General features: G+C 37.2%; 1 protein-coding gene across 6 annotated transcripts in view; it reads left to right on the top strand.

The window, feature by feature from the left end:
- Positions 1 to 39: 39 nt before the first annotated feature.
- CB4H12orf50 (chromosome B4 C12orf50 homolog) overlaps positions 40 to 16,584 on the top strand; it is a 47,476-nt gene continuing 30,931 nt past the window's right edge. For 2 of the 6 annotated variants that reach the window (XM_043561968.1, XM_043561967.1), the window contains exons 1-3: positions 3,285 to 3,482; positions 5,460 to 5,579; positions 5,921 to 6,041. In XM_043561968.1, coding sequence (XP_043417903.1) covers positions 3,429 to 3,482; positions 5,460 to 5,579; positions 5,921 to 6,041 — 295 coding nt within the window. In that variant the 5' untranslated portion in view covers positions 3,285 to 3,428. Of the gene's footprint in view, positions 287 to 381; positions 505 to 2,597; positions 2,752 to 3,125; positions 3,226 to 3,284; positions 3,483 to 5,459; positions 5,580 to 5,920; positions 6,042 to 16,584 lie in introns of those variants that run through there. The other 4 variants (XM_043561969.1, XM_043561971.1, XM_043561970.1 and 1 more) reach the window with 4 other exon arrangements.

Below are 16,584 nucleotides of genomic sequence, written 5' to 3'. Positions count from 1 at the left end.
ACTGATGTAACTGATGATATTTATGAAAATTAAATGATATCAAGTTATAAGTAAAGAATCATTTCAGATGGCGATTTAACACCATTCTGGTGAAAGCTAATTGCTTGTTTTCTTTAATAAGTTCCTCATTGAAGCATTATAGAAGTTTAGAAATATCCAGAGACCTTTCAAGTCCTAATGGAAACAGATTTCCCAAGAGGAGTGCTAGAAAACGCTACAATTAAAACACCTGGGAAACCACCCCTCATAGTAATACAGTTTGGATTATGCCTCATTGTGCAGCATAGTATGGTCGAAATTGGTTCTGATGTTCTTTCCTGAATGCAAAGTTTAGCATTAGACTAATCCAAAACCCGATTTCATTCTCAATTTTTTTCATAGGAATCTCATTTATCTTCAGTATGAGCTCCAAAAGAATCCAAATGGCTTGAGTTGTTGGGAGTCAGTCAGCTGCAGAGCTAAAAACAGCTTTATTTGACTTAGTGCTTAAAAGAATATTGGAGGGTAAGTGATAAAGTAATGATTGAATAAAATATTAAATATTTAGTAATAGTAGCCTTTCTGTCTTGTTGAGGCTAGTAGTCTTTACCAGTGAAGTTTTGACTACTGCCATTTTTATTTGCTTGGACAAGACCCACGTCTCATTTCTATAATTGTGTTATCGGCAAGAACCATAGAGTCCAGCATTTTCCTGACTTAGCCCTTGGAAAAAAATATCTATATATAAAAGAGGGTTTCCAAAGAATAAAATATCCACCCCCCCCAAAAAAAAGCGCTATTTTTTTTTTTATTACTGGATTCACAGAGGAAGAGAAAAGAGATTTGCCATTTCAAAGTATTTACTTCCTCTTCTATCTTTTTCTCCTAGGAAAACACAAAATGGCCAAATATATATAAGGGACAGGGGCGAATAGAACACCTGATGCTGGCTGTGAGCTATTGGGACCAGACACTTAGTATTGTATAGTTAAGCATCAGTGATTTTCTGTTCTTCCAGAGGAATCCTAACAAGCAGCTTGTTTCATGGGTCTCAAGGGAACAACAATTAAATAACCCTCACAACTATCAACTGCCATTTCCCAAACTGCCACAGAATCTTCTAGATCCAACATTATGTCATTTCTGAGAGGGATCATCTTCTAAAACATTCTACTTGCTGTTTGAATTGTGGCAGCAAGGCTAACCATTCCTCAGGAAACACTCTATTTCCACTGCTTTGATTTTATCAGTGCTTGGAGCAAAGCCTTTGGCTGAGACAGAGGAGCCCAGGTTAGGGGAGAGACACAGTTCCAATTCACAGTTACAAATGGGGCTCCTATTCTAATGGGTAGCAGCCAACAGCTTTGCCTGATTCTCATAAACCTGAAGAGCCAGCAAGGAGTTACTACCAGCCCCTGTACTTAGAGTGGTATTATTGGATCACAAACTGAAAGAAAGACTTTCTTCTCTGACTGATGTGTTAGTGTTCTAGCAAGCACCAAAGATGAAAGACACTCAATGTGAGTCTACCTTGGCCAACACAAAATACTTACAGAATTTTCAGGCCTACTCCCAGTGGTGGAGACAAATTTCCCATCAGTCTTCATTACAAGGAGTAAAAATCCTCTTGAGTATGGTCACAGCTTTTCCTGAAAGACTAGAGTGAATTTCACATCAGGAAAGAAGTGAATAAGGGGTAAAAAAAAAAAAAAAAAAAAAGAAAAGAAAAGAAAAGAAAAGAAAAGAGAGTTTTGTTTAAAAAAAAAAAAAAGAAGAAATTAAAGCTCCATGCTAAAGACTACCAAAATATACAGATCTATTTACTGTTCTTTGCAATAACAAAACAAAAATTCCCATCATGGTTTGACCTGTTTTTGCTGTGTCTAATGGAAATGTAATTGTCCCCAACAAACTCTAAAAGGTAAAAACCTTTTTTTTTATCCTTTCCCCTATGTTAACCATGATGTTGCATGTAATCATGCAATAATGGTGTTTGGTAACAGTATTTGGAAATAATCCATGCAGCTAAAAGCCCATAGGCAGAGAGAGAATTTATCTGGAGAAAAAGACCACTGAAAGATATTTCTTAGAGATGCTGCTCTCAGTAATTTAGGTGCTTAAAATGAACACTTTGTTGTTCTAGAGTTAGAAAATAGAGCAAAACAGAAAGCAAGATATTAAGGTTTTTTTTAAATATATATCTTTGCTAATATTTTCAGGGTTTAGCCAAGTCTTTATTCTCTACTTCTTCACTTAAATACTAGCCATTTATTTTTACTTTTTCTCTTATTTACAGTTATAGGCACACAACTCTTTTCTAAATTTTATTTTATTTCTTAGATTTTACCTTAAAGTATTAGATTCAGAAAGTTCCTACCAATTAGTCTGTTTTACTTAATGGAAATGGGAATCCATGTATCTTTATGTTATTAATTTCCAATTCAAAGTACCTTACATTTTAAAAATACATTTTGATCTACTAAACTGTCATCTCTATGGCATCTTCTACATCACCTACTATGAATAATTTTATTAAATTTTGCTACATTTTAGTTCTTTTAGTAAAAAAAGATGAAGAAAGACCTCTAACTGCTGATTGAAATGTCTCATTCTGGGAATCAGAGTACTTCACCTTGTCTTCAACAAATTCTCAAAATTTACAGACACTCTGGAACCTTTCTGCTATAGGAAGAAGTTATTCCTCCTTTTATGATGGATGAAAAATGAATGAATATAGCTACAAGATGAATAAATAGTCCAGCTTATTTCCAGGTACCTATTAAAATAACACAATCTGAATGATTTTTTCCCAATTCATTGGATAGCAGTAAGTATATATTTAAACAATTTTATTTATTATCTTGGAGTATAGATAGTATATTTACATATTTTAAAAATGTGGTTTTTTTCTAAACCATATATAGAAATGAGAATTTAGATAACAGCTATTTACTTGTGAAATACTTAATATTTTTGACTATGAAATTAGGAACTAGTTTAAGTCCCATATTCAATCAGAACATTAAAAGATAAATATTTTATCTTTACTAGCCTATTTGGTTAATATACTAGAATTGAGAAAGAAAGACCATACAGAATTCACTAAGATAGGCTGGCCTGCAGTTACGCGTGAGGTCAGTTATGATGAGCAAACAATGGATTAGGTAACAATGAGGAAAATTCTGGAAGTTTCAGTTTGTGTGCTTACTAGCAACCACATTCAACATTTCTGCAAAGCTAGAGAAGGTATCTTCTAATTTAAATTTCTTTAAGAATTATCTATTGTGTAATATGCTGTCAACAGGAGGTCAGTTTTAAAGGAATACTACTGATAGCCTGAAAGACTGTGGAAAAGAAATTTTCCCCCCTTACACACTGATAGTTCTCATATTTGCATTCCTGCAATTCTTATATTAAAAAACATTGGATTAGCAGCAAGAGAGTTGAAAATGGCAGAAGTTGGGAATGACTGCTATTTCTTTTTTAATTCAACATGCATAAAGGTAAATATTGTACAATTTATGGTACTTCACATGCTTAAGCTTTTTAGTAGAATGAAGGAAGATAAGGCAATAATTTGGATTGCTGAGTCAAATTTATTATTTTCCTGCAAAATATTATACATATTTTCAATCTGAAGTAAAAGCTTATCATGTATTTTTGACATATTGAATTTCTCTAAGGAAATTAAAATTATTATTTGTTTACAATTGTTAAATGCCTATGGATTTTTTGTCTTCATGTCTCGTTTTGCCTATGTAATGGCTCATTGAGACATCAGATTTTTAATACTGAAACATATTGAAACATTGTATGATACATCATATTGTTATGGTTAGTGTGATTCCAATCATATAAATTCAAAAAGTCAAACTTAGTTTAATAAATCTAATTGATTTCCTATTTGAAATTTATTAACCCAATTACTGAATTTTTCCCTGTTGACATTTAACAGCAAATATATGATAATGTGGAAAAAGGAAAAGAAGTAATATAAACAAATTAGCTAAATATGAATTCAAGTTTTTAAGGTTAAAGGGGAAAAATATTTAAGAGATTAGAATTAATGGATCTCACTGAAACCAAATAAATGTAGAAACTTGGAGCTTCACGTTCATGCCAAAATGAAAGACACAATGAATGTGATTTAAAGTGTTTCATCTCTGCTAGGAAAACTGAATGGGTTCAACCTCTTTGACCATAAGAATTAAATCCACTTCAATTGTCTGTCCCCTTATAATTAAACATAGACATGATAAATAATAATAGAATTTCTATTCCATATGTGCAGAGTTTTGTCTGTTTTACTGCTGTATCCTCAAGTACGTAGCACAGTAATTTATGGGTGGTAAATTCTTACTAAATAATTAAATTATTAAATAACAATAATAATAGCAACCACAATACCTTCCTCACATAATTTTTACAATCTGTGAAGAGGGCATTTTATTCCCTTCATACAGATAAGGAAACTGAGGCACAGAAAGAATGAGTAATGTATTAACTTTGTAACTATGGGAAAGTAATGGAACCAAGAGTTCAAATACTGGTTTATCTAGCCCCTGTCCACTATCCTATACTACGAGATCCACAAGTCCACTTTTAAAAAGGGGAAATAGTGAAGACAGGAGTAAGAGGGTAATAAAAGATAAGAAAAAAACATGGAACATGTGCCAAAAGAGAATTCAATGGAATATTTTTGTTGTATGTGACATACCTCTCTGTCAAGAAGATAATGGCCCTGCAGTTTTTCCAACTGTGGACCTATGTGTAAAAGATGCAGACTAAAAAAAAAAAAAAAAAAAAAAAAAAGCAATAGCATCCCATTAAAATGATCCACATTTGCTTTTGTTGGTATATAAAGATGTTTATATATGTATTGGCGCAATTGTTTATCTCTGTAGACCAAGGGCATAAAGCACAGAGATTTATTGTAGCATAATGTGGTAATTCCCTAAAATTCCACAATAATATAAAGTTTAAGCTCCATTCACTTCCCCTGTAGAAACACACTTAACAGTATCTCCATAGACTAAGAAAACATTATCTAATAAAGGGATTGATTAATGGAGATCATCTTCACAATTAGAATATGACTGGTGTTTCTTAAAAACAAGACAAACAAAGAACTGGCTTTTTCCAGAAAGAGAAATTAAATTGTTCTGTCATTGGATTGTGATTAAAACTATCACTGCTCTCATATATCTACTCTTAGTGAATAATATGGACCAACAGATAACAAAAAGTAGCAATTTATCAGTGACTTGTGGCATGTTGTACTATTTAATCGTTATATTATCAGTCTCTCACTAAAATTAAACACATTTGCTAAAATTTAGACCTATGACTTTGTTTTGTAGTATTTTTTGTGATTCTAATTTGATCTAGTCATGTTTTCTTTAATTAATTAGCAACCTACTGTTGTTGAACACTAACGCCAGTATGTTGAGTTTGCTATACTGTTTACTTGTTTCTTTTAGGGTTCCCAGTGCCGATTCCGACACTGTGAAGAGGCCCTTGGCAGTGACACTGTGTGCTCATTATGGAGAGAGGGAAAATGTTTAGATCCACTTTGCAGATTTAGACACATGGAAATGCAGGTAGAATTATGCACCATCATCATGTTTATTAAAAGGATCTCCCTTCAATAATATTGAAATGTATACTCTTACAACACAATAGAGAAAAAATGATTCTTTCTTCCACTACTTAATTTTAGGCACTTTGCATGTTGCTCAATTTAAATTCTTATAAAAATGGAGGACTATATTTTAGAAATATCCATTGCATCTTTTAAATAGCAGAGTTTAGAAACACTGAAAGCCAGAAAACACACATGATCCTAAATCAGTAATCGTGATAGTTTTGTCACATGTAGCACGTTGTATTTATTTTGAGTATGGCACCTGATCATTACATTTCCCCCACCTCCTTTGTCTAGCAAAACTGCAGCATTTCATGCTTCTGGGAAACTCAACCTCTTGGTTGTGTGAAGATCAGTTGTATCTTTTATCACAGCAAACCTCGAAATATCAATGGATTATTTTTGCCACCAAGTAGCAGTGAGTATATTTTTTTAATAACATGGACATATACCATATTATAATCTGGTTTTGGAGTAGCAGTGTAGAATGACAGATTAAATTAAGTATGGCAAAATGAATGTGATTTCATAGCCAATGGATAATTTGGGATGACTCTAGAATCGCGAGATAAGGCTTAGAATGAGCCATCAAGTAACTGCCAAGATGAAGTGAACAAAGAGCAAGTTAAACTCTCTCGGTGCATGGCTAAAGTGGACTGGATTCACCTGAAAGTGAAATGACTACTGACCTCACTAGGCAGAAGGAAATTGTGTCTCAGCAAAGCATCTTTCAACTGGAGCCAAGCTTGGCTATCATGCCTCACTGTTGCTCCCTGTGAATGTGCAGAAACCTATCTTATAAGGGGGCATGCTCTGGGCTGCACACTTCAGCTTCTAAAAGAACAGCTGTACATGTGGTTCTTCTTAAGCTTCAGTTAGAGAAAACTCAATCCCATTGCTGCAAAAGCTGTGGCACAATTCAATCTGCATAGATGATACTGAGACTGCTTTGTGGTGAATGTCAACATAAGCTCTGGGAAGGGGATACAGAGGACATGATACCCCAAAACAGTTAGTGGCAAGAAGCTTGCTTAAGGAGTTGGGATAGTCAGGTTTCCCTAGTGCTATAGCTCTACACCAGTCTCCTGCTATGGCCAATGGAATCATTTTAGAAATGAGCTTATAGGTTATCAGTCCTTTAGGATTTGAAAAATTGGCTTCAGATAATCCTTGGCAAATGGTAAAAATTAGGTCCTCTACCTTCTTTTGGAAAACTCTGACCTCATGGCATTCATCATATATACAATACCTTGATCAACAATTCTCTTCCTCACTAGACTGCAAACATCATAAGGATAGAGATCATAACTAGTTTCCTCACCAGTGCTCTCTGCAGTGTCTGGAGCACAGATATTCAGTAAAATTGGATGTATAGATAGATGGATGGGGGATGGACAAATGACTGGAAACTACTGGGTACCTACTGTAGTGAAAGTTACTGTACCTACTAAGTGATCAACTTCGCTTCATTGGTTTACACAGAGTATGATTTTATTTCACCAGGAATGTTGTACTAAATTCCTTCTACATAGTTAATACTCTGCTTCTTAGTGGTCTATGATAAAATTACTATTTTTCAAACCAGTTCTTTCAGGACTAGAGGAAAACAGACTGCGTCTCTGTACAAAAGAAGGGTACAACTGACAATTATTGGGCTCCTCATTGTTAGAACTGCCCTGAGCTAAATTCTGTAGGGATTACATGTTTTTTACTCTAATTTTTAGACATAGAATCTGGTGGCTAAAGGTAACTTCTGGCTTTTCTGGAAGTCTTAATTTCTTCAACAGGTATCAAGACTGAGTCTGACTCTTAGAGTAAGCTTTCCTCTCTCTCAATAGAATCAAGACCAGATCCATGCACTGGGACCAAAGCCTAGACATTATACCTTCATTGTAAGAGGGATAAGTGAGTTTCATAGGCTGCTAATACCCTGCTTTCTCATACCTCCTTCCTCTATAGGCACAAGAGGGAGCCCCATACACCCATAACACCCTCCCACACAGCCTCAACACACAACCCTTATCTGTTTTGAATTCACCAGGACCAATTTCATTCTGCCCTTTATTTCCATTTATCTGAGTTTATTTTTGAACAATAAAACACTCCTGTGTGTTTATTATTTGCTCTCATACCACTACCATACAACACTTTAGATGTTGTGGATTTTTCCCACATCAATGATTTTTTTCCAAGCAACACTCTACACCACCATCTGGTGTCCTACAATTCAGTTCTAACACTACTAGGAGTTAACACAGAGCCCATGGGTTGAGGGCTCCCAAAAGACTCCCCCACCCAAAACACTACTTCAGATGTCAATCAAAAGTAGTAGATCCCCAGGCTACTCAAACTCCTAACTGGGCTACAAATTGGAGGTTTCCATGATCTCCCTCCTCAGCTTCCATCATCTGCTAGAATAGTTCACAGAACTCAGGGAGCTAATTACTTGTGTTGACCAGTTTATTTTATACTATAGGAAATCATAAAGGATACAGATGAACAGTCAGATGAAGAAGTACATAGAGTGAGGTCTTGAAGGATCCAGAGCACAGGAACTTCTATTGTGGAATTGGGTGTGCTGTCCATATGCAGATGTGTTCACCAATTTGGAAGCTCTTCTAATCCCATATTTTTGGAATTTTTGTGGAGGCTTTTATTGTGCAGACATGATTATTAACTCACTTTCCAGCCCCTCTCCCCTTCCTAGAGGATGAGGAGGAGAGGGCTGAAAGTTCTAAGCCTCTAATTATGGCTTGATCTTTCTGGTGAAAACTCCCCTTCCTGAAGGTATTAGGAGCCCACCCAGAGTCATCTCTTTAGAGCAAAGGACTCTCCTATCACCCAGGAAATTTCTGAGATTTGAGTTCTATGTCAGGAAGCAGTGTCAAAAGCCAAATATTAGAACAAAAGATGCTCCCCCCATACTGTTGTTATTTATGAAATTACAAGGATTTTAGGAGCTCTGTTCCAGGAACTGGGGATAGAGACCAATATATATGTTTTCTATTATTTAATATCAGTGAATACCAGAAAGCCCATCTCTCAATTGACTCATGTCTATCCTTATTTGGTCCCTTGCATCCATGCATCCCCAACTTTCCATTATCAGCAGGATTCTTCCTCAACTTCCTCTCTGAACTTTCCCTTCATCTTCATATCTAACGTAAGCATAATTTTCTTCTCCAGACCCTACTTCTCCTGCAGCACTTTGCCAAATGGTGGCTGTTTTTTTTCTCCCAGCTCTCAAGTAGCATTTGACCTGGAGGTGAGGTAGAAGGTTTCCTTGGTCCTTACTGCCAACTTCAAACTGCTCTCTGTCCCTTCTCCCTAAAGCCATCCAGCTTGTATTTCATGTCAACAGATTATTAACAGCCAACAGTGTTGCTGGTTTTTTTTTGTTGTTGTTGTTGTTGTTGTTGTTTTTGCCTCTGTTTACATCCATCCAGGTCTCTCCTTGTTTTTCAGAAGTCTGAACTCCTGGCTCATTGTCCTCACATTGTACTCCTGTGTCAATTCTTGGTGATTTCAATATATAAAAATATGATATGCACATCACCCTAGCCTCTCAGTTCCTTGAACTCAATTCCTCCACTGATCTTTTCTTCCCCATCTCAGTCACTCTCTCTTAGTCATAACCAAATGCTAACTACCACCACAGACCCCATGATCTCGATTACATGCATTTCACCCTATGACTTGTTTTCTATTTCAGTCCTTCCAGAATCTTGAGGTAAACAATGCTTCAAGTCCACTGGGACCTTCAATTCATTGTTTGTACCATCTTTTCACAATCTCTTACCCCCTGGATATCTTCTCGAACCTCAATCTAGTAATCTGTCCCTTGCATACAACTTCTACTCTCTTGCTACTTTCTGCCTTCACTGTACTTGCTTAGCAACCATAAACACAACTTGCCACCTACTCAGTTCCTGAATCTATCACAGCTGAACATAGCTTTGGTAAAATATGTAGGTGTGCTTATTGAATTAAATTCATGACCACAGACCTCAAATGAGACCTTAATGCTGACTGCCAATCATACTACACAATACTTCCCCAGTTCTTCTACATTCTCCTAGACCTTCGTTTCATACCTTCCTCCTTCCTTAAACCTCCTATCCCCCCACCCACCTTAGGTGATGACCTTACATCTGACTGAACTGAGAAACTTTAAGTAATGAGGATAGCCTCCACAGATTTCCATCACTATACTCATCTATTAGAATGTGTACTTGCCTTTTCCCTACTCTTACCAAAGATGAGCACCTAGTCAAAGGCTATCTTTCCATTTATTAACTACATCTTATCCACTCTGGTCTACTCAAGAACACTGATGCAACAAGTCTTTCCTCTGTCTTCTATATCATTTTTTTTTTCATTTTTATTGGATCATTCCTATCAGCATACAAGTATATATTTATTTCTCTAATTATTAGAAAAATACTCATTCTCTTGATTCATTCTCTCACAAGCTACAACCCCATATTTTTCTTTCCCTTTGTAGCAGTTCTCCTCAAATCGGTTATCTATTCCTGCTTTTATCAGATCCTCCTCTCCCATTGTCTCTTAATCCTGTGTAAAAAAAGGCTTTTCAGCCCCTTTCATCAGTGTTACACAAATTGTTAAATCCAGTGGTCAATTCTCAGTCTTTACATAACTTGAACCATTAGCAATATTTGATGCAATGCTATACTTAAAAATTTTTTTTTTCTAACGCTTGTGTACCTAGTGCTCTATTTTCACTCTCCCTTGTTGATTTTTCCTCAACTTCTTAAATGTGTAATGTTCTAGGAGATAGTCCTTAGTTCTCTTTTCTGTCTATTCCCTTGGTAATCTCATATCTCACATCCAATCCATACAAAAATCCTGTTTACTTTCTTAATATATCCAGAGTCTGCCTTTTCTCATCATTCCTGCTACTCCCACCCTGGGCCATGCCACTACCATCATCTGATGCCTGAATTATCGAAACAGCCTCTTAACTCTTCAACTCTTGTCCTTCTATGTCTGTTCTAAGCACAGGTGCCAGAGTGATACGCTCAGATGTCATACTTCCAGTGGCTTTTCATTTAATTCAGAGTAAAAGCAGAGTCCTTAACAGAGGCTTACATGACCCTAGTTGATTTGATGCCCTGTTGACTCTGAATTTATCTTACATAACTCTTTTACTTGCTCACTCTCTCCAACCACACTAGTTCCCTTGCTTTTCCCTGCTTTAGGGGCTTTGCATGAAATTCTCTTCTGTTAATATCTTTATGGCTAATTCCTTTACCTCTTCAAGGCTTTCCACAAAAATGACCTATTAATGAGGTCTAATCTAAACACTCTTCTTGGAATGTAGTCAGGCTTATCACTTCCTCCCTACACATTTCCAATATTCCTGGCCTTGCTCTCCATTCTTTTTGAGATACACACACACACACACACACGTTTCAGATACAGTAGACGTTCCTTGTTTACTACATCTATTGTTTCTTGTCTGACTCTGCCCTATAGAGTGAAAGTTCCAAATCCCAAGCACTTAAAGAAGGAACATAATATTACCCTTCACACAGTTGCCAATTCCACCCTAGGATGTCCTGAGCAGTATGGATTTGTGTTAAGTAGGCAACTATTTTCCCTCTGCCCAGACACATTTCTGTTCTATAGGAAAGAAGATTTAATTTCCAGAACTGAATTAACAAATTTAAGAAATTAACATACTTGTTTGAGTTATGTATTGAACTACCATATCATCTGTTCTTTTAAAAAATATTTCAACTCCGCAATAAGAATAATTTGATTTTCTGTAAACCTAATCTTTCCTACAGTATTTCCAGGAACACTTATCTACCAAGGTTCACATTAACCCAAACTAGGACCATAAATCTTCTTACCTTACACAAAATTTACAAGGTTATACCTTTATTACAATCCACCTTTTTATGTTTCAGTAAGGGCATATGATTAATAAATTCAGGGTGGGATTATGACAACTTTTTATAGTAAAATGTAAGTATCGGCTCACACATAGCACTGTGGAGTTTATGTATAATGTTGTCTCTTAGGTTAAAATAAGGGAAAATTTAGATATTTATTTTTAGGAGCGAGCGAGAGAGAGAGAGAAAGCTAGCGCAAGCAGGGGAGGGGCAGAGGGAGAGGAGGGAGAGAAAGAATCTTAAGCAGGCTCCTTGCCCAGCACACATGGCACTTGATCTAAGGAACTGTGAGGTCATGACCTGAGCCAAAATCTAGAGTTGGGCACTTAACCGACTGAGCCACCCTGGTGCCCCCAAATTTAGATATTTAAATGTGCAACCTGTAAAATTTCCTAGGGCTTCTGCTTGAGAAATTGAGACCCATCATGGGTTGGAGCCACAGCCATGCTATCTAAGTCACCAGCTGTGCTCTTCCAGAATGAGCTGCTAGCCAAAAGCAATTTTTCAATATGTGATTTGCCATTGTATATCTTTAAGCACTAAGTGCAATTATCAAAAGTTCTACATATTTTGTCTGAGAATATAAAACTGCCAGTTAGTCTTTTTGCAATTTAAAATTTAGCCTGCTAGCAAATTAAAAAAGGTTTTGGACTCTTTTGAAAGAGACTTCATTTAAATGTTGCTAAACCAGACATCTAAAAAAGAGGTCTAATCCCTCTGGTTACCATCCTCAAATTTAAAAGCAAATAGCTAATAAACTAAATCATAATGCTAAGAAAACATGATTCAGTTGATATTTGCTATAATTATAAGAATTTTCTAGGCATTTCTGAGTACATATTATATTTTCTTTGCAAGCATGGTATGTATGTGCTCTTTCTTCCATGGTATACATCAGAGGTGAGCGTATTCAGACAAACCCTTCCCCTTAAGAAATTCTCTTAGTTAAGGGATAATTTGCTCAAAACACAGTGGCTCAAACACTGAAGCACCTGCTCACCTCCTTGGCTAATTGCCACATTATTCTACGATAGATAATTGAATAGAATAATTTGATTCTTATTTTTTCTAAGTCAGTGTCTTAGAGGTGCCTTGGACAGCTGACTATCTGACCAGTTGAAATGAACTTTATATCAGCTCACTTTAGAAAGTCTAGCTTAGGGGCACCTGGTGGCTCAGTCGGTTAAGCGTCTGACTTTGGTTTGGGTCATGATCTCGCAATTTGTGAGTTCAAGCCCAGCGTCAGGCTCTGTGCTGACAATTCAGAGCCTGGAGCCTGCTTCGGATTCTGTGTCTCCCTCTCTCTCTGCCTCTCCCCCACTTGTGCTCTGTCTCTCTCTGTCTCTCAAAAATGAATAAATGTAAAAAAAAAATTAGAAAGTCTAGCCTATTCTATATGTGTACCTGACCTTTTTATTCTAAGCATTGGCAAGCCATTGTAATTTGTATGGTTCTTAAATAGTTTAATAAACACTTTGACTTGAATATTTGACTTGGCAAAACAGATTAATTTTGTGTGTGGGTTGGGGGGAAGAACAGTTGTTAATGGTTATAAGAAGAAAAGAAACGTGTTCAACTCTGTTCTTTCCTCTTTTGGGAAGAGGGGGATGGGTAGTGTAAATGCCCTAACCCACACAGTGGTGATGCCTGGAACAATTTGTGGTTGGATGGGGGACTCTTCATCCTGACTGGACACTGTTTATGCTCTCATCTTTGGTCCAAAGTGTTTGTAAAAGTGCAACAAAATAAAGGCATGTACTCAAATAGGAGTTCTCTAGGCCTAACATTTGTTAGCTACCTTTGCATTTGAGACCTCCACCTATTTGTTCTTTAGGATTATGTAAACTGAAACTTTAATTATGATTTAAAAAAAAATGAAGTCAGGTGACGAGAAACAAGAAAAATCTCATATTCAGTGCTTTCACATAATTTCTAAAATTAAGTATTTTCTTGTGGCAGCACTATGTTGGGCACTTTGCATGCCTCTTCACAAAAACCTGCTAAATAGATACTATCAACATCCCCATTATAGATGAGGAAACTGAGGCCTAGGAAAGCTAAATATCTTAGGCAGGATACCTGGTTCTGTTAGACTCTAAGACTGTCTTACAAAAACAAAACAACAACAAGAAAAGCAGAGATGGCATTTCAAGAATGCTCCAGTTCTTTTGGTCATTTGAGTGGACTCACCCACGAGACTTCCTAACCCAGCTTCATCCTTTTGAGAGGCTAATTCTACCCTACACTTCCCTATCCCGTAGCGTTCCTTTTAAAGCTTTTAAGATCCTTTACTTTAATAGAAAACTCCCTTTTTTCTTATTTACAGTAAACAGTGAACTACCTCTAGCATTTCTGAGTTATGTATATTTCCATTAAATAAGGTTTCCTCTTTCTCTAAGTTTATTTTTTCGATTTATTTGTGGCAACACATCAGTGAAATTTCTTCCCTTTAATCATCTGAAGCCCAGAAGTGAAGGTACCCCGTCTGGTGTTCACCTAATCCAGAGGTCCTCAACTCTAGCTCCCAATTAGAATTACTGGGGGAGTTTAGGGGCGCCTGGGTGGCTCAGTTGGTTAAGTGTCCGACTTCAGCTCAGGTCATGATCTCACAGTTCCTGGGTTCAAACCCTGCATTGGGCTCTGTGCTGACAGCTCAGAGCCTGGAGTCTGCTTCAGATTCTGTGTCTCCCTCTTTCTCTGCTCCTCCGCCACTCACAGTCTGTGTCTCCCTCTCTCTCTCAAAAATAAATAAAACACTTAAAAAATTTAGAATTACTGGAGGAGCTTAAAAAAAATAACCAAAAAAAATAATAATAACCAACAATGACAACAAAAAATTTCCTAGTCACCACCTCGACCACCAATTAAACTGATACGTGTTGAGTCCAGCCTTCACTGTATGTTTTTCCTCCAACATTTCACTTCAAACATTTTCAACAGAGAAGCTGCAAAAATAGTTCAATGAACAGCCATCCATGTACTCTTCAACAGATACACAAATACACATTTTGTCAAATTACTCTTTTCACTCTATTGTACTTACATATATGTAAGTATAATATTTACCTATATGCATATAATGTACCTATACTTATTTATCCCCCTTTTTAAGAACCATTCAATTACCTGGAGATCTAATGAAATTGCAGTTTGATTCAGTGTGTCTAGGCTGGGACCTGGGTCAGCATTTCTTTTTTTTTTTTTTTTTTTTAATATATGAAATTTATTGTCAAATTGGTTTCCATACAACACACAGTGCTCATCCCAAAAGGTGCCCTCCTCAATACCCATCACCCACCCTCCCCTCCCTCCCACCCCCCATCAACCCTCAGTTTGTTCTCAGTTTTTTTTTTTTTTTTTCAACGTTTATTTATTTTTGGGACAGAAAGAGACAGAGCATGAACGGGGGAGGGGCAGAGAGAGAGGGAGACACAGAATCAGAAGCAGGCTCCAGGCTCTGAGCCATCAGCCCAGAGCCTGACGCGGGGCTCGAACTCACGGACCGCGAGATCGTGACCTGGCTGAAGTCGGACGCTTAACCAACTGCGCCACCCAGGCGCCCCTTGTTCTCAGTTTTTAACAGTCTCTTATGCTTTGGCTCTCTCCCACTCTAACCTCTTTTTTTTTTTTTTCCTTCCCTTCCCCCATAGGTTTCTTTTAAGTTTCCTAGGATCCACATAAGAGTGAAACCATATGGTATCTGTCTTTCTCTGTATGGCTTATTTCACTTAGCATCACACTCTCCAGTTCCATCCACATTGCTACAAAAGGCCATATTTCATTCTTTCTCATTGCCACGTAGTATTCCATTTGTATATAAACCACAATTTCTTTATCCATTCATCAGTTGATGGACATTTAGGCTCTTTCCATAATTTGGCTATTGTTGAGAGTGCTGCTATAAGCATTGGGGAACAAGTGCCCCTATGCATCAGTACTCCTGTCTCCCTTGGGTAAATTTCTAGCAGTGCTACTGCTGGGTCATAGGGTAGGTCTATTTTTAATTTTCTGAGGAACCTCCACACTGCTTTCCAGAGCGGCTGCACCAATTTGCATTCCCACCAAGAGTGCAAGAGAGTTCCCGTTTCTCCACATCCTCTCCAGCATCTATAGTCTCCTGATTTGTTCATTTTGGCCACTCTGACTGGCGTGAGGTGATACCTGAGTGTGGTTTTGATTTGTATTTCCCTGATAAGGAGCGACGCTGAACATCTTTTCATGTGCCTATTGGCCATCCGGATGTCTTCTTTAGAGAAGTGTCTTTTCATGTTTTCTGCCCATTTCTTCACTGGGTTATTTGTTTCTCGGGTGTGGAGTTTGGTGAGCTCTTTATAGATTTTGGATACTAGCCCTTTGTCCGATATGTCATTTGCAAATATCTTTTCCCATTCCGTTGGTTGCCTTTTAGTTTTGTTGGTTGTTTCCTTTGCTGTGCAGAAGCTTTTTATCTTCATAAGGTCCCAGTAATTCACTTTTGCTTTTAATTCCCTTGCCTTTGGGGATGTGTCGAGTAAGAGATTGCTACGGCTGAGGTCAGAGAGGTCTTTTCCTGCTTTCTCCTCTAAGGTTTTGATGGTTTCCTGTCTCACTTTCAGGTCCTTTACCCATTTTGAGTTTATTTTTGTGAATGGTGTGAGAAAGTGGTCTAGTTTCATTCTTCTGCATGTTGCTGTCCAGTTCTCCCAGCACCATTTGTTAAAGAGGCTGTCTTTTTTCCATTGGATGTTCTTTCCTGCTTTGTCAAAGATGAGTTGGCCATACGTTTGTGGGTCTAGTTCTGGGGTTTCTATTCTATTCCATTGGTCTATGTGTCTGTTTTTGTGCCAATACCATGCTGTCTTGATGATGACAGCTTTATAGTAGAGGCTAAAGTCTGGGATTGTCATGACTCCCGCTTTGGTCTTCTTCTTCAAAATTCCTTTGGCTATTCGGGGCCTTTTGTGGTTCCATATCAATTTTAGGATTGCTTGTTCTAGCTTTGAGAAGAATGCTGGTGCAATTTTGATTGGGATTGCATTGAATGTGTAGATAGCTTTGGGTAGT

This window comes from Prionailurus bengalensis, chromosome B4, assembly GCF_016509475.1.
Source record: "Prionailurus bengalensis isolate Pbe53 chromosome B4, Fcat_Pben_1.1_paternal_pri, whole genome shotgun sequence".
In the NCBI taxonomy this organism is placed as follows: domain Eukaryota; kingdom Metazoa; phylum Chordata; class Mammalia; order Carnivora; family Felidae; genus Prionailurus; species Prionailurus bengalensis.
This window is presented reverse-complemented; position numbering and strand designations above follow the sequence as displayed.